Source organism: Pipra filicauda, unplaced genomic scaffold (assembly GCF_003945595.2).
Source record: "Pipra filicauda isolate LSUMZ 115617 unplaced genomic scaffold, ASM394559v2 scaffold57_size4234018_pilon, whole genome shotgun sequence".
Classification (NCBI taxonomy): domain Eukaryota; kingdom Metazoa; phylum Chordata; class Aves; order Passeriformes; family Pipridae; genus Pipra; species Pipra filicauda.
In genome coordinates this window covers 4,190,845-4,212,936 of record NW_024104731.1, presented here as the reverse complement: position 1 = coordinate 4,212,936, position 22,092 = coordinate 4,190,845, and the positions used below count along the sequence as shown (strand labels likewise).

At 39.7% G+C, this 22,092-nt stretch overlaps 2 protein-coding genes across 3 annotated transcripts in view; one reads left to right on the top strand and one right to left on the bottom strand.

The window, feature by feature from the left end:
• Positions 1 to 11,063, bottom strand: part of EMC2 (ER membrane protein complex subunit 2) — a 30,276-nt gene extending 19,213 nt beyond the window's left edge. The window contains exons 1-3 of one of the 2 annotated variants that reach the window (XM_027717564.2): positions 10,963 to 11,063; positions 4,443 to 4,556; positions 3,729 to 3,793 (exon numbers count right to left, since the gene is read on the bottom strand). In XM_027717564.2, the coding sequence (XP_027573365.1) occupies positions 3,729 to 3,793; positions 4,443 to 4,556; positions 10,963 to 11,002 (219 nt within the window). In that variant the 5' untranslated portion in view covers positions 11,003 to 11,063. Of the gene's footprint in view, positions 1 to 3,728; positions 3,794 to 4,442; positions 4,557 to 10,478; positions 10,622 to 10,962 lie in introns of those variants that run through there. The other variant, XM_027717565.2, reaches the window with a different exon arrangement.
• LOC120324536 (collagen alpha-1(I) chain-like) lies at positions 10,461 to 13,902 on the top strand. Its single transcript, XM_039387655.1, has 2 exons — positions 10,461 to 11,340; positions 12,839 to 13,902. The coding sequence occupies exons 1-2, from the start codon at positions 10,461 to 10,463 to the stop codon at positions 13,021 to 13,023; spliced, it is 1,065 nt and encodes a 354-aa protein (XP_039243589.1). The 3' UTR covers positions 13,024 to 13,902.
• The last annotated feature ends 8,190 nt before the right edge of the window (positions 13,903 to 22,092 follow it).

Here is a 22,092-nt window from a genome sequence, read left to right as displayed (position 1 = left end):
TAGAAAATTAAACTCACCTATTAAAACAGCCCTGATACTATTAAAACTTTAAGTCTTCTCAGTTGCTGCGTAATAACACAACACAGTAAAAAAACAAAATAAAGACAGTAAGAGCTTATGTGATACTTCTTTAATAAATGGATATCTCACAATGGAACAAACTATGCTAATACAAAGCTCTGTGTTTATTTTTAAAATAAAACTTTGAAATCCAAAGAAAATGTTTGTCACTGGCTTGGGTACAGCCCGCTGGAAGAAGAGGCATAGGTTTTAACTCCTGAAATCAATGAGACACCTGGGATGGATAAAAAGAATTCATCACAGGAAGATTTCTCTGGATTAGTGAAAAAGGATGTTTGGTAGAGGGACTGAGTCATAACTTCCCCAGAGCAAAACTAACTTGTAACCGTATCATGAACGTGGCTAGATATCTAGCATTGCAGAGTTTGTAGCTGACTCGTTATGGTGGGAGGCAGAACAGTCCACAGGCTCTCAAAGACACCAGTGGTTTGAATCACGTTAAAACCTTCACACTGAATCCTCCTCTTCTAGACACTTTATACAACTCAGCTTTGAAACTTGTTCTTCAGAGCTGAGGTTCTAGCAGAGGCCTATCGACATAATCTCTTCCATCTCATCACATCCACTGGTCAAAGGAAAAAGTACAGAAGTAACAGTTTGTTTTTGTAAACAGGTTGCTAGAGTACATCCAAGAGGAATATTCACATCTCTCCCAGATGCTAAAAAACAAGGATGAGAGAAAGGAAACAGTAACCAAAATAGTAATGCTTAGCCTCAAGTAAGCATAGACTATTTTTATCACAATCAACTTAGTTACTCTAGAAAAGTAGTTTCACTTTGGCTTTTAAAACCCAAACAACATTATAGGCTTTAAAAAGAACTTTTGTGGACAATAAATCCACCTGTGGTCCAGTGATCAGGGAATTCTGAAGGATGGTGATTTTTAATATAAAAACACCTACTACTCTTCTCCAATAAAATGTTCAAATAACAAAAATTGTAACATTTACAAAAATTGTAACATGACAATACTGAACTCCAAAATCTGCAGATGGGCATTTACATTTAAAAAAATCTCACTGACAATATGAAAGAACTAGTGTTCAAGTGCAGGAGTCATACATTAGATCTGACTACACAATCACTACCCAAACAAACACAGCAGCCAAAAGGCCAAAATAAACTCCCGCAGATTACACTACCAGACACAATAAAGTCACAGGAAAAGTTGTGAGAAAGTCATGAACTGCAACACAAAACAAAAAGTGCATGAATTAACTACATCAGCTACATCTTCAAAATGTTCTGGACTCAGCAGCACTGAATATCCTCTTTTTAAACTTAATTTGTAATCCCCATAATCATTTATGTTATTGAGGACTGGTTCTGCACCACATCAATAATCTACTTTCGAGATTCTCTCAGAAACTCAGCAGTTACAATGGTAAATGTCATTTGTATGTGAAACTTTAATTTGCACTTAATTTGCATTCTGACTTCTAAGTCACGGGTTTTAATTTTAAAGGTCTGACAAAGGCAAAGAAATATAAACCTGAACTTCAGCAGGTAAAACACTGGTAGTACAAGTGCTGCCAAGGTGATTGCACTAAAATGTGCGTGAAACAACTGGTTGATTGCAGCAGAGACATGCATTACACAGTCAAGTTTGTGCAGGACAGAAAGGAAACGAGGAAAGAAAAAGAAAAAACAAAAGTCAGATAAACCACTCTGAAAACTACCTCAGTCTTCTCATTTGGAGTAGATGAGACCTGTCCCCCTAAGCAAAATGCATCACAGCTGTCAAGAGCTCACTGCTGAAAAAACCAGAAGTTCCAGAGTTGTTTGTCTACTTTGGAGCTACAGCAGCAGTAAAATGCCACGTATGATGTTGACTTGTTTGAATTAACTACTTTATTATAAATCAGTCAAATTAAAAACTAAGAAACAAGCCTAAGGTTTCCCTCTAAGCTTTTAACCTCCTTTCTGAGCTGCATATAAAACGTTGCATTCCCTCATCTCATTATTCCTTAAAGGGCACAGAAACTGAAATTTAAAATCCCTGCCAGGGTTAGTAAAAACAAAGAGTGTTTCACAACTGATCTTTCAACACTGGCTCCTTCAACAACTTTGTGAAAGTCTTCCTTAAAAGACCCCGAAAATAAGACCAAAACCCTTTTACATATAAATCAGGACACAGAAATGTATTTATTTAATCAGTAAGTCTATTTGTTTTTGTTTAAACAGACAGTTATACTACATTAGTATTTTCTTCTGAGGAACAAAAGAGAGGGAAGCTCAGCGGGTTCACAACAAGTTCAAAGTCTTGTGCTGTATTTTCCAGCATACTCCATTTTACCATATGCATTTCGGATGCAAGATAAACTTGTTCTGCCTACTTTCAAAATGGCCTTCTCCCAACTGCATCCTCTAGTCTGACTCCTTGCATTAAGTTTCACCCAAATGACATGAAGCTCAAAGACTTCATGAGGTATTTTGCCATCTGACTGAGAACAAGGCACTGGAGAAGTAATCCCCATGAAAGATATGGAGTCCTGGAAATGTCTTTTTACTTACAATAAGCTCAAGTTTGATGTCTTTAAGGGCACAAGACAAGCCTCTGGTTTCTTCTAACTGTTGTGTGAAGGAGGGGTAAAAAGATTATTAAAATTTTTCTGCAAAATACACTTTTCCTTTTTTCTGTTGATGCCTTTAAAGGATTAGTTAAGGTTACTTGGGGTTTCTTTTTGATTCTTTTTTGTTTTTTTTATTTTTAATCTAACGAACAGGTGTTATAGTTCAAAATAAACTAATTTTATCTAAATTGTTATTTGTATCATTCAAATAAATTTGCATACAAATTGATAAAACTCAAATATCCATTAATAATACTTTTATCAACAATCACTTAATAATTTGGATTGCAAGGGCCCTTTGCAGTTCACTGCTCCAAATCCCACTCAAAACAGAGCCAGTTTCCAAGAAAGTGCAGGGCCATATCCCAATCTATTTTTATGCATTTCCAATAGAGATTCCACAGCTTCTCTGTGCCCTTTATCATAAAGCGTTCACTAAGTTTTTCCTAATATCTAATTGGAATTTCCTTTGTTTCAGCTTCTGTCTCACACTCTTTTTTCACATCTATAGAAACGTGTCCACCCTTTTTTATGCCTTCCCATTAGTACATATTCAAAGACAGCAATAAAATCCCTTCTTGGCTTTCTCAAGACTTAACAAACTCAGATCTCAGCTTTTCCTTATACATTATGCAGTCCAGCTCCTTATTCATCTTGAAGACCTGCTCCAACATGTCAATGACTTTCTTTGATGGTAGCCAACATAACACATGATATGTATGAGTGGACATTTTACCTCAAAACATTCAGAAAACCAATATAATTTGAGAGGTTTTCAATAAACAAACACTCTCTGTACAATATGGTAACTTCAATATTATTCTTGACATTTAGCCCATACCAGAGTAGCTGTAAATATTTTCATGGCTATTGGAAGAGATGTGGTCTGTCTAAACAAAAGTTACACATTAGAGAAGGTAGGTGGTGGCGGTTTCTTCCCAGAAGTGTATTTCTTGATAGATATTCTTTCCACCAGTCCAAGCTATGGAGTTCAGAATATCCAAAAAACTATCTGGAAGAGATACCCAGGACAAAAACGCACAGTGTGAAGGAAAAGTCAATGTGAAAACTTACCAATGCCAGATCATCTCGACTGCAGTCCAGGGCAGCAATCATCACCTGTTCATAAATTATCCAAACTGGACAAAAAAGAGACAATAAATGAAGATAATTGGTTTTTGCTTTTTTTTAAGATAAAAGGAAACACCTATAACATAAATAGGATTCATGAATTCTGTCTGTATATTTTTCCCCTTCTACTCTCATGGACCACTGCTGAAACAACGACAAATTAAGAAACTGCTGGAATTAATTAAAAATATATTTAATCAATTTAGTGCTTTTAGTACTAAAGTACCTTCTGACATCTTGAAAGGCAAAAAAGCTCTAATTCTCTATTTTTCCCAACACTATAATTTCAATCTTCTAAACAGGTCCCCATTAGGACTTGCTCTCTGATCAGACCTGCAGAACAGCCACTTTTCAATTTTTGCCACAGTGCTGAAGAACAGAAAATCAGTCAAATAATGGCTAAGTAACAAAAGTTTTCATATAACAGTCCAACTACAAATATAGCAAGCTAACAGTTCTATCAGGTAATTTTTACATCTGTTTTCTCTGCAGCCCATATTTGGGAAAAAATATGCCTAACAGACTAAGAAAGTAATATATATTTTATCAATATCACATACAGAAAGACAACAAAAAGGCTGTTAAATAAAATAGAGACCAGAAAGAGATAATCAAATAAGACAATGGGAATTTTAAAAATAATGGTTGTTTACGCACTGTCATCTCCAAGTTTAGATGCATATTCATTAATTAACTCTTCTCCAACATCCACTATCTGTTCACTGTTTCGGTAGTTTTCTTCCCTCCATTTCCTCATTTTATCACGCATATCTGTGGGCAAAGGGAAGAAAAAAAATTATATTTGCAGATAGTAATAGAATTTTAATGTGATTTCTGGGAGATATGCATAGGAAGAATGGGTTTAGAGAGCAACAGACCTAAAACGTGACTCCTACTAATATTAAAAAAACTACTAGAGAACAGATAGGTGTACCAGACCTGTGAAACCCTATTACACAAACTGTGCTCATGCTCTAATATAATCAATCCACCTTCAAAGTTTGCAGTCTCTCATGAAAGCAACATATGCACTAAAAAACCCTATACCTAATTATCCAATAAATAAAATTTATCCATGATTAGGTAAAATAGGCTACAAGAGATTTCTTCCAAGTAGTTTCACACATTTACAAACAACACTAAAATTGCATTTCTGTTACAGGTGAATAAATTTCCTATTGAAGTATTAGAAAAACTATTATAACTTTCACTCTAAAATGAACCTAGACACTCATAGAGAAAGGAGCTCCAAGAAGGGCAGACATGGAATTGAAGGCTTTCTATACCAGAGAAATGCCCAAAGGTATAAAAAATATCACTGTTTATCTAGGTAAGACAGAAAAGATAGTTTATTTTAGCATTAGGATTTTTGTTTCAAGAGTACATTTACTATGCATCAGATCTCCAAGAGAGCAGGCACATTCATGAAGTCAGCTAAAGAGCACTACCTAGCCTAGGTTTTATCTATCCTCTGGACCAGGACATTGCTAAGACTGTGATTTTATATACACATACATTTATATACATGTAGATGATCTATATACAAGAACAGATTTTGAGGAAACGTAAGGAAAATAGTTTTCATTACTAGATAGTGGCTTTACTAATAAGAAGGTACCAGGATAACTATTGCCAATATTTTTTAAAAACTTTACAACAGCTGGAAAAACAAATACAACGATAGACCTAAACACTGTCAGTTTTTCTTGCACTTCAAAACACAGCTAATGTAAATGACAGTTAAAAATTAAGCACTGAATGTTGTTCCATCTACCTGAAGTGATCTCGGTTCACTCATAAGACTGTTATTGTGCTACATTTTGTATTTTGAAATTCAACCAAAACCACCACAGTGTTACATTTCATACGCACAGGCAAAGTTAAATGGTTCTAGACACATGATGGTCCCTGGAAATTCAACGTTAGACAGCAAGAATGTGAGAGAACACAAACATTCACAAAAGCTGACAACTTAAATGCCTAAAAATAAATAAGCTGTCTGATTTCCACACACTCATTTACTTGGAAATTATCAATCCCTTCATTCCAGTGTGATTCCAAATGGAATAGTGTCTGAATTATGTATTAACAGAATGCACATTTACCATTCATCACACAAGTACGGCATTTACAGCAATACAAAAACACCTGTAGGACAGCGACTAGAACGTCAGCTGATGACTGAAAAATGAAGTGAAGAAAAAGGTTCTCATTAATGTGAATCTATTGAAAGGCTTCTTGGTTTTAGAAATACTGAATTTTATGTAAAAGGTAGAAGAAAGAAAACACTAAAAACTACAGTAAAACTTACACAAGGCTTTTTACAATGTTGTCAAACAATGAATTTTTTATTAAGAAAGCTATCCAAAGACTCAGACAATAACTTAAGTTTGGAGACATCTAATACAAGGCTGGGCAGGAGCAATCAGGGATTTTAAGGAAAAAAAAATGTATGGTAGAGAAATGTCTAGTTTTAATTATGACTTCTGTCACATATATAGGCGGATGGTGAGCAATTGATACATTGGGTTTTCCTAAATTGGCAATCTTTGCACATATTAATCAAAACCTTACAAGTTCAAAGGAGCAGATGCACTTGCCACAATGTTTGCTGTTTCCTAAAAGCCCATAAGCAGTCTACTGCAAGCCAAGAGACACAACCTGGGTTTTATTTTTGTGTCTCTTAAGGTGTCAGTTCATTTGGCCTGAGCAACCAGATATGAAGTAATCCTCCTATAAATACTTATACTTTCCTTGATGAGTTGATCATAGTTTTCAAGTCCTTGACACCTAAAAGCACTCAATGAAATGAATGACATTACCACTGTTGGTACAGACACCCCTTGCAAACTCCAAAATGTCACCTTGACATACAGCTGCTACCACAGTCGCTCAGGGACCCCACGGCCATTATATTTCCAGAGCTCATTTGTATATTGTTCCTCTGCTACAGCCACCAGATCTCCTACCACAGCTCACCTCTGTCCACTCTCACATGGCAGGTGCAGGCAGAGGCACAGTCGGCTCAGTGGGACGCTGAGGATGCTGCCACTAACCCTGACAACTCAGCTGTCAATGGGGCCTCAACTACAGCAAAAAACCCCAGCAACTCACCTTTGTCTGCTGTAACCCCATAAATTCATATACAAAACCCAGAGCAAACTAATCTGTCCCTTTGATTACAACTCTAAATTAGGAATAGCTAAAAGAAAGCAAAGACAGCACAGAACAGAACAACAACCTCAACAACACTTAATTGCACACAGATTATGATGAAGATAAAATGATTTCCTACTCTTTCCAAACAAACAAAATATGAATTGAGTTCCTAAGTCACAGGAAGGAAACAATTTTGTCATCTAAAGTGGACTCTAATGACTAGGGACATTAAAAATAGAAGGGTGGAAGTTTTTAAATTCGTTAGGAACTTTCTCTTTTCATATATAACATGTTCCCAGATAGATGCATTTGCAAGAAAATGGCCTCACATATATGCTATTTTAAGAAGAATTCCTTGGAAAAAGTATCTCACATGAAAATGTAATGAAAATTCTTAAAGTGCCTCTATTTAAATAGTGCAATTTTTAATACAGAAAACAGCAATACTAATTTAACAATACAGAGAACTTAAGCAACAGGCATAATGATCTAACAGAAATCTTAAAAAAATACTCTTTTCACTTGTTTTCAATTTATATAAAGAGAAGTCTAGTTTCGAGAATATGCCATTCCTTTCTCTTTTTGGTTTTGATATCCAGGGAAGAGAATTATTGACTGAGAGTTGCTGTGACAGCACTCAAAGATCTCCACAAAGCTCAGCCATCACTAGCTGAAAGTCAATGCTTCATTTTAGCAGGGTTTGAGATGTTAATGCCACGATGCTTCTCTGCAAGGTAAAGAAAACTTAGTTTATTCTGTCCAATTCTGACAATATGTCAGATGCATTTTCTGTGAAAGCCAATCGATATTTTAACAGTTCTTTACTATCATGACTGGTGCTTGTTTGCAGATCACTCTAATTCTATGCACAGAGACTAACTTGTGTGCTCCAAAACCTGCTCCTAAAATGAACTTACACGGGTGTTTGCTTTCTTTTAACATTTCCATTCATGGCACAAATTCATCCTCAATGTACCACTGACAATATGATAAATATTTACTCTATGAAGTTCTATGCAGCTCAAGAAACTCCTGGTAAGAGGCTGCACATCATCAGTTGCCATCTGATGTGCTAATCTACTACATCATGCTCCTGTGCCAGACCTGCAGTTCTTGGCTCCCTGTCACTCCACATAGTTTCTTTAATACATTAAAGAAGCAGGAAGTATGCCATTTTCCATAGGATAATTAGCAACAGTGACCACAAAAAAGGAGCACATATCATCTTTGTCTCAAGTAAATAAGCTGTAAAATATATGACACATAACCATATATAAGCTTCTCTTTTAATACCATAGCATCCTGAATCCACATTTGGATCATCTAAGTCCATCAAGACCCTAAAGTTAACTGAGAGGTTTTCCTGCTCCACAGATTTCCAAATACACTTTAAAGCTTGAGACACAGCAACAAAGTAAAGAAACAAAAAATAAAGACAACAGCTCCAACGGTGGAAAACACAGCTATTTTCAGCTATCTTTCCTAACCCCCCGTACAACATATTTACCTAACAACATTTAATCATGGGTTAAACTCCAACCTCTGTCTCAAAGAACCTGAGTAAAAACCAAAGCAAGGTACAAACTATTTCATTTGTCTCATGTTATTCTACTTCCCAAACCTTGAATCACACATTCATCTTAGAGCAGTATGTAAGTATAAAACATCTTGTTTAGAAAGGCCTGAGTATATATAACAGACATTTTTTAGATAAATATCAGTCATAAACCTGGTTTCACAGAAATTGAGCATTTTAGAAAGATTCAAAATGAGCTACATTAAATTCCTAGAACTGTGTTCAAGTTCTTTGCTAGGGACTAGGTCACAACAGTGCTGGGATCACCCCACCCATGAAAAGCCTCATTGCACCAGGGATCTGTTAAAGCTCACAGAGAGAAAAGACAAAAACCTTCTTCTTTAAGAAGAGTCTTTCCATGACCTGTTGCAGGACTCCACTTTATTTTTCATCTCTTAAAACAGAGATTAAAAAACCCAGAATTTTTCAGATGTGTGCTTTTAAAGTGGAGACAGCCCCTTGTACTAACACAGATCTTCCCCTACACACCAGCCCTTTCATTTAGACAGAAGATACCAACTGAGAAGCTGATATGATAAAACTCACCAGCTGGTCCTCCAAAATTCCTCATTCTACACACCCATATGCAAAACTATACACACAATGCCACAAATGTCAATCAGAACTCTTGGAAATAGAACATGGGAGGTTATTTTTAAGAGTAGGATGTTAATCTCAGCATAAAGTAGCCAAGTCCAAAAGCAGCAACCTTGAGCATTCTACACCTGGCCTCTACATAAGAGGATACACTCCATAATGCTCTCAGCCAAAAAAACTAGATCTAAATGTACAGAGATCTGTCCACAGTGCACATTACCCATCCTGCGAAAAAATCTCATTTCTTTTTTCAATCACTGATACCTGACAACAATAGGAGGAAAAAAAATCCCACCTAAATTCCTGGGGTTTTTAACAATGGTTGCTTAAGCAAAATAAAAACTGGAAAAGTTTTTTACACAAGGTTTTTTAGAGCACTGGGTAAGTCTAAGAATAACACCAGCAGTGTTAACAACTTGCAATCTCCCTTCCCAAACAGCAGCCTGCCTGCTCTCTATCCAAGCTGAGTTTCACACACCTTTTCACAGGAGATACAGAAGAACAGGCAACCAAGCTTTTCCCAATTAGTCAACGACATCATGGTGATGCAAGCAAATACCAGAGCAACACTACCTATAAACTGACCACCAGACAGACTGGCAAGCAAGTTCACTTCTTCATCCTTATCCATCCAGTTACAGTACTATTTTCTCCAAAAACAGCTGATATATTTTCTGAGATTAATGCAATTTGAGCTAAAAACTTAATGTGTCAAACTCCATTTTGTTTTGCTTCAGAGTCCTACAAAAAAAAGTGCAAGAAAGACAGCATAGGCACTATTTCAATGAGTAAGTTACAGGGATCTGCTAAAATACATCCCCTTCAATATTCCTCCTCTTATCTACAAAACCAAACTAAGTAATGACTCATGGTCGGGGAATTATTCTATTACTCAATTATTTCTTCACAGGTTGGCAGTAAATAAATGAAAACCAATGATCACACAGCTTCTCTCTACATTATCTTCTCTACTGTATGTGTGTAGCATATGGTACACAGCTAAAGGTTCCCTGTTTATGGCCAAAATTATGGAGAACCATTCATTTATTCCTGATAGGAGACTGCAATGGGCTTGAGTGCTGTCTTGAGCTCACATGTGAACACGTACTGGTTATGAAAGAAGGACCAGTGAGAATGTCAAGCAAACCTCAAACAGTACTGATATATGAAAAATAAATCACCATTATGATCAAGCAGACACGGAAGCTACAAAGACCCGAGGGGGCAGGATTTTAAAAAACTTTTGTGTCACTTCAGAGCTTCTTGAGAGTTCCCCCAGAAACGCTTATTATCAAATTTAACGAAAATATCAAGTTAATTTTCAGTTCACCAAGAGATGAACTATGACACAAACTGCTGACCCAGCCAAGAGGCCATTTTCTCTTGGTGGCGCTGTGTTCTTGAGGGGGAGAACGGGCAGCGGGAGGGCCCGCCGCCGGCTCCTGGGGACGGGGGGGTCCGAGCCCTGGGGACGGGGGGGTCCGAGCCCTGGGGACGGGGGGGTCCGAGCCCGCGGAGCGGAGGCGGCCGGCTGGGGCACTCGGCGGGGAGGCTCGGGGAGGCCGGCGGGGCGCTCCGGGCGAGGTGCGCGTTCACCGCCGGACCTGCGGGCACCTCGGGGCCGAGCACTGTTGGCCGCTCAGGCGGGCCGGCCGCCCACAGCCCGGGAAGGCAGAACCGCCGCCCCTCGCCCCAGCTCCCCGGGCCCGCTGGGGACCGCCGGTCCGCCCCAGGCCCGCCGCGCTGCGGGGCTCCGGGAGCGCCGCCTATCCCCGCGCCCCGGGGGCCGGTCGGTGCCGGCACGGCCCCTGCCGCGGGAGGGGAGCGCCGGCTGCGCGGCGTTACCTTCCCAAGTCACGTCGTACATCTCCGACACCTTCGCCATCTTGGCACCGCCCCGTGACGCGCGCGCTGACGGGCCCGGCCGTCATTGGCGGGAGGCGGGAGCGGGGCCGGCCCTGAGTCCCCTCTGCTCCCGCCCGTGGCGTCGCGGCCGGGAAGAGCCTCGTCCCATGGGACGGGAGCCTCCGAAGGGCTGGAGCTGGCGGGGCCGGAGCACCAGGCAGCCGGCGCCTGCCCCGCCGGGGCTCGGGGCTGTGCCGGTCTGTGTTCACTCCGGGGCCTCGCCGACGGGGCACCTGCACGATCCCCGGTCCTGTCCCGCCCGCAGGCCGAGGGGCCTTGCCGGGGTTAAAACCTCTGAGCCCAAGCTGAGGGCTGCAGGTTAATTTCCTGTTTTATATTCCACATAACTTGGCCACGTCCAGGTTGTGCACCTGGAACGCGGCGCGCGAGGAGGCGCCTGGTGTGGTTTGGGTCCGGCGTGAGCAGTGCCCGAGCGTTTCCTGCCCCGGGATCCTGCAGGCGCCACGACCCGTCGAGGATGAAACGTCGGTTTCTCTGCACTGAAACACCACGTAACAAATTCGTGTCCACGGGTCGGAGGAGCCCTGAGGGGGTCACAGGCAAGAGTGGGGCTGTGGGCTGCCAGCCGTGCCCACCTCTGTGTCCTCTCCACGGTTTATCTTCCGACATCACGGCTTCTGCCGACCACCAGACACAAAGATGGTTTCTTAGTAATGAGGCTCCCCGTTTCAGTCCCGATTTCACTGTTGAAATCGGATAAATGTATTCAGCAGATAAATGTGCCTCCGCTGAAGATGTTAAAAAAAAAAAAAAAAGTGATGGATTTTTAATTTCATGTATGGTCTAGTTGACATGGAGGTGTTTAGTCATAGGTTGGACTTGATCTCAGAGATCTTTTCCAACGTAATTGCTTCTGTGATTCTATATGCAAAAGGCACTGGATTTTAGAAAATATCACCAGAAACGTAATTGCCTTGACATTTAACTCTGATAAGGTCTCTTATGGGAAATGCTTCAGACTCCACATTCAAAATTAATCCCCTAGCTCCATCAACAAATGAACTCTAGAATCAAGAATGCTGTTTCTGTATTCATTATGTTCCTTCCCCTGACTAGAATAAACTACTAATTCTTAATAATATCTACAGTGTAATTAAATGTCACAATTTTGACAGCTAAAAGGCCTCAACTGGAATTCAAATGGTGATCTAAAAATACTGTATATGCCTAAACTTTCTTTCCTCTAAAGTGGTTTTTGATTTTCTAGGTGACTGAATTGTTTAGGCCTTGTATAGCGCAGCTGTACTTCCAGATGATTTTAAAATATCAGTGTCTGTATTATCTGAACATTTCCAAAAACATTGATGTATTTATTCTCATAGTATATGAGTAGGGAACTGCTATTCCTGTTTTACAGGTAAAGGAGTGACTATGGAATGGTTACAGGCTAGATCCATAAAGGATTTAGCACACACCTGCTCTGCACATTACGGGGTAACACTGAAATAGCTGAGGTAAAATGAAAAATTAACTTGCAGAGTTCAGTGCTGCTGGATTGCTGAGCTAGCTATAATGCCTAATGTGAGACAGACAGAACTTTTAAGCATATAAATCCAAAATTTGATGCTTTTAAAAGCCCTGTCAGCTGTCACCTAGTGCTGAAGGAGCTGAAATTTCAGAAACATGTGTTTGAAGTGTTTGGGAGGAGTTTGAACTTGCTGTTCCCTGGACATCTAGCTTTATACTTCTGCACCTGCCCACAACTTCGTCTCGGCAAGAGACTGGAGACGGTACCCCACAGGGGCTCAGTCTCGTTACTGTTCTCAGAAATTACTCTGATCTCTCTCCTAGCTAGATTTAGGCAATTCCCCAGTTATTCTGGATTCCTTCCCGAGACGTGCAGCCCTCCACCTGCACTGTAAGACGAGACCGGGTCCTGAAGTTATGCACTGTAAGTGTTGCCTCCTGCCTTTCTTGGACATAGTCTCGAACGACTTGCCTAAAATCACATACACTGTGTTCTGCCGAGCTCAAGGCTGACCCTTCCACTGCATACCTCTGCTCTTACTGTGGAGTAGAAAACCATCCACACTCACCAAGAGATGGGAATTATTGTTACAATATCCCCTTATGCCAGATACTGTTATAGTTGGAAACAGAAATGTTTTTGGTATTAAGCTTTTTCTTCTTGGAAACTAAAACAGTGGTTTTTAAAGCTGTTTTCTTATGCCAAGGAGCTTCATCATTTAATTCAAAGTTTAAAGTGTTTTGTTAATAAAGCTTAAAATGCTCTAAAAAGGGAATAGTCATGTGAAATCTCTTTTCTGGATCTGTCATTTTCTGCTCTTGTGCCACTTCTGCAGGAACTAAGTGGAAAGGCAATGATCCCAATCTCACATATTAAGTTGTAAATGCACAGGTTTTTTGAGGGGATTATTTAAAAGTGCAGAAAAGTCACCACCTACTTTTTGTGGGTACCACAGCTAGTTCTACAGATTACCAAATGAAAATGAAAAAAAAAATATTTTTGGTGTGCTATTAAAAAAACCTTTCTCTTTTATTATGAAACCAGTGAGTCAGTTCAGTAATAATCCCATCAGAATTATGGTTCAGAAAAGTGATACCAGCCAAGGAAAAAAAAGCATAGTAATTTAACTCGCAGTTTACCAGTAAAGCAAAACATGGAAGTCTGTGTCCTGTGCATGAGATATGGGGCATATGGAGACATTTGGGCTCATCACCTACTAAATAGGATCTAGGATCTATTTTAGTTCAGTAATGGGGGTGGTGGTGTTAGTTTACTAATGTATCGGTGGTGGCATCCTTTTAGTAGGTAGGACACAGGAGAAAATAACTCCAGGATAGTCACAGCACAAGGAAGAATGTACATGTGTAGGATCTGTGTATGTTGTGAATGAATAAAGTGACAGTTTATCTTCTGTGTGAATCAATGATTCATTTGCTTGTTAAGATGCACTTTCCCACTGTGCAAGATATGGACAAACTTCGTTTTCTGTATGGACCATTTAAAGATACTATTGTCTTGTTTAGTGATGCTAAAGATCAGTCACAGAAGTTAAATTAGTGGATGAAAATTATAGGGAATTCAAAAAATTTGAATCATTAATCAATTTAAGGACTTTGCACTTTAATGTAGGTGCCTTTGAGTCTGACCCTACTTGGCATTCATCTGTTAGTGTTAGAACTTCAGATATTTTCTTGGATCAAATTTAAAACTTACCAAAGTGAAAAAAATAGGTAAGAAAATAAATTAATACATCTACTTTAAGGGAATTACTATGACAGGTAATATATAGAGGAGAACATTTTAACATGCTTTAAAGTTTTATCACAGCATCACCACAATAAGAAATGCCAAGTAAAAATTTTGTAAGTCATCTTGAAAAGTTTGAGGCATTTTCATATCATTTTGACCAGCACAAACTATTACATATTGGAACACATAGCAAAGCAGTATGATTTTGAATTTTTTATTCAGCGTTACTATTTACAGCCAATTTAAAATTAATTCCCTCTTTCTGACTCCTAAGCTAAAGGACAATCCTTAGGCTATAAATCTTCCTGGCTATTGACAACCACAACTGGAGAACATGCCAGAATCACATCATTCAGCATGCCGCGAAAAAAGGAAAAGAGGAGACACTTTCGGAAAGCTGGGGAAAACAAGAAATATAAATCAACTTGATGAATTGACATTGTTAACAATCCTTAAGCAAGTCAAACAACACTTCCTTTATGGCTTGATACTCTAAACTGTACCCTGAGAGCCTTCTGAGACTGATTTTAAAATGAGCGTGAGATGAACAAACACCACAGATCCAAGTTTCTGAGTCCATATGGTAAGGTAGTATATGCTTCAAAGTTCATGTTTACTAGCTGACTAACTGACAAGCTTGACACTGCTGTCCTAAAGACACTTCTCTGTGAGCTTAATTAATAATTTTTGCAGAGGCTTAACTGTACCTGTGGGCATTAACGAAGTGTAAGAATACAATAATTGTAATATAGTGCAGAGGCTTAAATTTGGTGCTGGAAGCTGCTGTTTCCCATAGCTAAAGTGAACAAATTTTCAGTAAGGACCAGCCTTTGCTGGGGTCAGGAGGGAGGTGAGGATGGGACATCAGGCCAGAGCAGCCTCCACTCCTGCTGGCCTCCTTCCTCTCCCAGTGAACACCAGGAATGGGGCCAGCCCTGCCGGGAGCAGAGTCAGGCCCTGCCACCCCAGCGCTCCATGACAGCTGCGCCAGGTGTGGAGGGAGCAGTCTCTGCACATCACTGGCTAATCTAATGCCACAGTTCTTATCCAATTTCTATCCCATTTTCCAGGCAGATGCTCCACTCTGCTTAGCAGGCTTGCAGGGCTCGGCAGTCTCATGCTTGCCATAGCAAGCAGCAATACCCCTCTGAGGGCAGAGCAGAAGAAATAAATGTCTTGCCCAGGTGGCTGCAGGGACAAGACCTTCTCTCTTGCACTAGAAAAGAGGACAAGAAGCAGTGGGATTGGAGAAAGCCCCTTGCCTGGGGCAGCAGACATGCCAGCACTCCCAAGCCATCAGTTCTAGGGGAAGCGGATGGGAAGAGCCAGAGGGAGGGCTTGGGGCCGGGGGTCTGCAGGTTCCATGGATTTCCTTCAAGGATGGTGGGGTCACGGCAGGCAGCTGTGTGCCTGTGGGCCTGCACTCAAGGAGGGTTGGATGTTCCCTCCTGCACTCACCTCTCCAGCTCCCAGCCCGGTTACTCATCTCCTCATAGCTGCAGTAGTGTGTCATATACATTTGGGGTCTTTTTTGACTGACTTGAAATAAATTGTACTGAAGTTAGGGGAATTACAGCACTCTCCCTGGGCTGAAGTCTGCTCTCGGAATGTTTCTTTAACGCCCTCCTGACATCCTGACCACTTAAAAATCTTCTCATTTCTGAACTACGTGTTTGTCTCACAAAGAATTCTCCTGTGCTTTCCCCCAGTCCTTATTTATTAACTTTGTTCCCTTTCCCAAGTTCTCTCCTTGTGTTCAGCTACATCTCATTATTTTTGTGGTGTTTCTGAGATGACTTTGTCTGGACAACCACTGGACTTGGAGAGAAAATGATCTCTTTGTAGGGCAGTATGTTTTATTCATGGATACAGTGGTTTGTGTTTCTACCATTAAAAAGAAAGATAGACCATAGTGAACACAGGGACTGGTTATCCTACCTGCCAAGGTAAAATGATGGTGAAGGCTTGATAGCTAATCCATTCTTACTTCAGCAGATGCAGAAGTGGCTTCCATGCTGTTCCTTGAGCAAGGCATCACTTCATACTGAGGAAAATAACCAGTTTCTGTATACATGTTTCTCAGTTTGGTATATTAGAGATGAAAAAATCAAAATACAGGGAGCTCATGTAACTTACCTAAACTCCTAAAGCAAAACAAAGGACTTACTCCCCATTTATGCACAATCTAACTATCTAAATTGAAATGCCTTATTCCTGGTTTTAACCATCTTGCTATTTGGTATTCACAGACATCAGTTTTACATGGTGCTCACCAACGTACACTGCCAGCTCCTGCTGTGGTTTGGATAAGTTTGTGAGGTGTCAAACTTTAATTTTTCTAGGTATTCCAGGCCTTCTCTTGCCTTGACTTCTTAGAAACTTAGTGGCAGTGTATATTTTGTTATTTGTCATTTAACCCCCTCATTTTCCTTACAAACTGTTCAGGGTTACTCGGCCAACTCTTATGAGTTTCCACACTGTCAGCTAGTTGCTGTTTTACCAGGCCAACCAATTGCTCTCATACTCAAATCACTGATTAGAAAAGTAGAGTCTGTGTCCAAAGAATGAGGCATGTGTGGAGGAGCTACAGGGAACACAAGCACTGCAGTAGTAAAGCACGTTAGTATTAGCAGCTTTACCAGAGCCACGAGCACAACAAACATATGAAACAGCTCAACTAGGAATCAAAAGAAATTCATTAGACGGCCAAGAATGAGTTGACTATGTACCCTGCTACAAAATCCTGAATTTAGACACTTGGTAGTCCTCTTCACACTAATCTTCTGTTTGCTTTGTCCAGTTCTTCTTCAGCCTGGGACTTCTTTGTGGAGACAGAAACAGACTTGAAGAGCAGTAGTAGAATATGGACACTGCAATAGCAGGTGTCCCTCAGCAAGTGCAGAGCTGTGCACTCTGACCCTGCTCCATGAGATGGTCTGGGGAGTTTCTCGGCAGATGCTTTTTGTAGCACAGCCTCAGTCGCACCCCGAGCTACCAGGCAGTCTCAATTTCTGTCCTCTTTGCTTGATCTTGGGAGAAAAATTTGAGAGGGGAGGAAGTTTTCTCATGGAAGGATAATGAAAACAGAGGATTCTGAGTTTCCTGGGGTGTCACTAGCTTTGACTTGGGATAGAAACTTTAGTGAATCATTTACACATCTCCCCACATCCTTGGTAATGTGGCTGCCAAATGACAGAAATAGTGTTTTAGAAGCACAAGCCAAGCTCAAAATGCCTCATAATAGTCAAAACTGTGATTCTAATTACCCTGACATTGAAACACACTAGAGCTGTTACATAAGATTAAAAAAGAATATACAATACATCATTACAATCTGCATGAGTAAGTGTTAACAGACTGCAGCTTCAGGAAAAAAAAAAGTTAATCAAAACAAGGCTGTGATTTTGCCTGCAAATAATGACTCCTTCCATGGAAACTATTCCTGCTAAAAGTCAGCAGTAGAAGGGCTCCTCTCACTTGACTTTAAATGCATGCAGTCTAGATGTCTATATACAACCTATTGATCTCAGGTTCAATTTATAGTCAGTGGAGCAAATTATGCATTTATGAGGTGCATTTCATCCTATAGAAGGTGTCCAGGGCATAAGCTGAATCACAACCGAAAGCAGATCTTTCTTTCCATTAACTGTAAAGGGAATCAAGAGGACTAACTCAGCTGCAGATGTCTTCATTGACAATGTCTGTGTTTAGTTAGAGGAACTCTCCATAGAGGAATATATCCTGTCCTTGCTTAAGCTTGCTGCAGCCACTGAAAATGGGACAGAGGCCCCTGCTTTTAGGAAATATCTCTCTCTTAGGGAATGGGCTATTAAAGTTCTCAACACAAAGCTTCTGAGCATCTTCTTTCTTCACCCTGATGATGTTCTTCCTTTCTCTCACCATTGTAGAGAAGTGATATTTGCAAGTTTTTATAAATTTACTAATTGGTGAGTTAAGGAAACAATCGTGCCCCTTTGTTCCTATATAATATTTGCAGTCACCAGACTTGTAAAAAAGTGTCTTTGAAAAAGATTCTTCACTGGCATGAAGTGAAGTGCTTTTCCAGGCAGGAACTTTTGAAACATATATATGTTTTGAACAAGATGAGCAACTGAAAAGAAAGCAATGAAGCCCTGACTAGTCAAAGAGATCTTTTGTATGAGCCATAACTATGTCCCACTTTCAGGAAAATTGCAATCCACCAAGGAAAAAAAGATGATGAAGGTAATTAAATGTTGTAAGAGACTCCTTGGGCAAATTATGGAGTCTTTGTCACTGGAGGGTATTAAGAACAGACAAAACAGGAGTGATTGCATTAGGAGATGGAATTCATGTTTCTACGACTTCCTGTTACTCAATTGAAAAAGAATACCATAACTTACCTTCTAATATGACTGCAGCTGCTTTGCCTTTCAGTGTTCACCTCTGCATTACCCATCTTGGATACGAGTAATCATGATAAAACCATAAAATGCAAACTGTAGCTTTGTAATACTCAAGACAGGAGAGAAGAGGAAATTAGGAGAAACTATATCTACTTAATTTAAAACAAAACACTGAATGAACCATTTTTATTTCACACCGCAATGGGTGTGAATGGGGCTTTGTGGAGTGAGTTGCCTGCTGATCAACATGAATATGGCAGTGCTGCTGCAGATGACCAGAGGATGGACCCTGATGGTCGTTCTGTGGGCGCTGAAGAAGCTCAGCAACTGCAAGGCCAAGGCTGTCCCCTCTTCTTACACACTTATTCATGGGAGAAAAGATGGGAAGGGAAAGTACAAAGCAAAGGGAAAAGACTGTAGAGGGCATGATTTCTAGGGGGACCATATTTACACCATATGTAAGATTAGGCAGCAAGACTGGTGTAAAGAGTTGTCTGTCTTGTCCAGCCAGACCTGTTGTCTCATCCCTGAGAGCACAGTGTACCCTCAGTTGTGCTGGTACTACTGTTCTCTAGTTCTATATCAGTGAATACAGACAGGGAAAATTAACCCTAAAAAAAAAATTTAAAAAAGGAGGATCTTTGCTCCAGCTCAGGGACAAGGCTCAGTTAAGTTATTGAAGGAGCAATACACTGTGCCCATGGATAGGAGAAAATGGCAGAAGGATTTCCTTACACATGGAATGTTGAATCCCTTCTGTAGTTGAACTGCAGCTGGAGAGTGTGACTATTCTGCTCTTGAACTTTAATTTTATACACACTTCAGTTTTGGAATTATTCTGCATTTTAGTTTTGTCGAGCCTCGTTTGCACATTATTTTAGTATTTAAAAGAAAACATTTGTTTGTTTTTGGCACAGCTGACTGTGAGCTTGTTTAGCTTTCTTTATCACTTATTTTGCCAGTTTAATAAAATTCAGTGTTTGTTGAACAATTTATTGCTATAAATGCATTTGCAATGAAACAGAAAGACATTACTGAAATATTGCAAACCACCAAGCAATATGACAAGCCTTAGAAATAGTGTTCCATGATTTCAAAATCGGAGGCAGAAAAAGTTCCAATTAAATCAATACTTAATTCAGCAGAAAAATAAATGTTTTATACACTATCAGAATTTATCAGGAATAACATCTGTCCTACAGATCAGCATCTTCCACAGTGCAGTATTGCAGCAGTAGGAGCACTTCCAGTTTGCAGAATAGCACAAGTTAGCAGGTGACTTCTTGAAACGATAACTATGTGTGGCATGAATGTGAGCATATACATACTCAGAGTGCCATATGGGCTATATTTATTTGGTGTATATATGCAGAGGAGAAAGAAGTATATGTGTTACATTTCATATAATAAAACAGGTGGTGTTGCTTTTTGTAAAACAGTTTCTGTCCTTCTCATGCTTTTCTCTGAAGGCAGAAAAAGTAAGTAAGAAAAAAATGTGAAGAATTTCAATAACAAAAGGTGCTATAAAAATGCTATTGACCATAAAGTGGTCCTGAAAAATTTGTAATTATTGTACACTAAAGTTCCAGTGTGACTTTCCTAATTTCCCTAGTCTCTTGAACTAGGACCTGCATTGCCTTTGGGAGTCCTTTCCAGATTTTCAGATCAGTTAATGAGTTCATCAGTATCCAGATATTATCCCAATAATAAATAAAATTACCTCCACTTTCCCATGTGTTGTAAAAAGGTAAAGCAGGTCATCATCATATGTATAGTATTTATAATATTGGCATTCAAGTGACTCTGGAAACCATGCCTTCTTGCCTCTAGCTTTCGCAGTGAATTGTCCACCACATTCTGCAATTGTTACAGGCTGTAATAGTATGCACTGGGTGGATGCACTTTGTGCATATTTGGCTTTCTACATCCTGGCTGAGGAAGCTAGATGGAATTCCTCAAAATAACAGGAGGCACCTGCACCCTATTGGGAATGTTATTAGTGGGAGGAATAATGATCTCAGCTTGTCCAAGGTTCTGTGTGTCTTATCTGCTCCAAACACACATGTTGCATATCCTGCCAATGCCTCCCAGGTTGATGCTCATAAGCTTTCTCCGTGGTCCTCAGGGCCCTTAAGGAACCTCTTATGGTTCACTTACACACTGACTTCTTTGGTGAAAGGACAAATAATGGGTACATTTGTACCATCTATGACCTTACTGCAGTTTGTAAGCCTCATTCTCTGAATGCCAGAATTGATCCAGTATTTATCACTCAGCGGTTAACAACTTTCAAACAAGCATTAAAAATCTGTTGCAATAATAATAAATTGTATGAGGTACTCATATGATGCATTTTAGTATATAGTTCTTCACAAGCTACTATCAAAAGGATGTATATTATTTCATTTTCTGTATTGGCTGATAAGCATGAGGAAATTTTTCCTAAATTCTGTAACAAGCTACTTTTTATGCTAAAATATATCTGCAAGCACTTCTTTGGTCTTTTTTCACATCTCACTAACTTTTGGTAAAGGCCAGTAGCACAGTGTTGAAGGGAATATTAGGCCTTTCCAAAACTGTGAAAGCATACATCCACCTTCTTTGGAAATTCAAGGGCATATTCTGTCCAGGTATTTTCACACACCCACTACTTTTGTTTTGTGTCCTAAGTAATAAAAAATTACTTACGTTAGTATCATTGTGAGAAGATGAAGCAAATACCCAACTAGAGAGGTATTTTAATGAGATTGTGCTGGAAGTATGGGTTAAAAATGCATTATTTTTCCTTTAGTCCAATGATTAATTCTGCTGTCTATTTTTAACTATTTCCTTTGCATGTCTTTTTTTATTACTTATTTGCCACTCCATGAAACTGCCATTTTTTGAAAAGGCAGCAGTGAATGTAAAAATGCATAATGTGTCCGTAGAGGTCAGGAAGTAGAACACTGCTGTAGGATCTGTAAAATTTAACATCTTTGAAGGCCACAAAAAATAAATTCATATGATCATTTTTTAAATTTCTGCTTCAGTCATCTCCAGATCTTAAATTTTAATATCTCTAGATGATCATGAGTAGCTATTCATCCAGATTTAATCAGGGAACCAAAGCACTTCTATAAAATAATCAACTGCCTTTTGTCTAACTACTTTTCCAGAAAGAACCAAAGAATAAGGGAAGTTATAATCTCAAACTGCACTCCAGACCTGCCTCAAACACAGCTTGATGTCAACAGCCCTTCCTTGCAGAACAACTGCTTGTCTTACAGCTTCTGAAAGCAAGCCACAGATGGAAAATCTGATGAGGGAGCAACACAGCTTACGTGACAAGAGGGAAAAAATGGTGAATATAAACATTTTAACAGCTCCTCTCTAGTGTAAGAAACCATACTGTGTTGTCATTTACACTCATAACATCTCTGGCGAACTGGCATCATAGAAACAGAAGTG

Coding starts and splice junctions, on each gene's coding strand:
- LOC120324536 (XM_039387655.1), top strand. CDS start 10,461: ATGACACAAACTGCTGACCCAGCCAAGAGGCCATTTTCTCTTGGTGGC. Junction 11,341..12,838: donor GCCCAAGCTGAGGGCTGCAG/GTTAATTTCCTG, acceptor TCTCCTAGCTAG/ATTTAGGCAATTCCCCAGTT.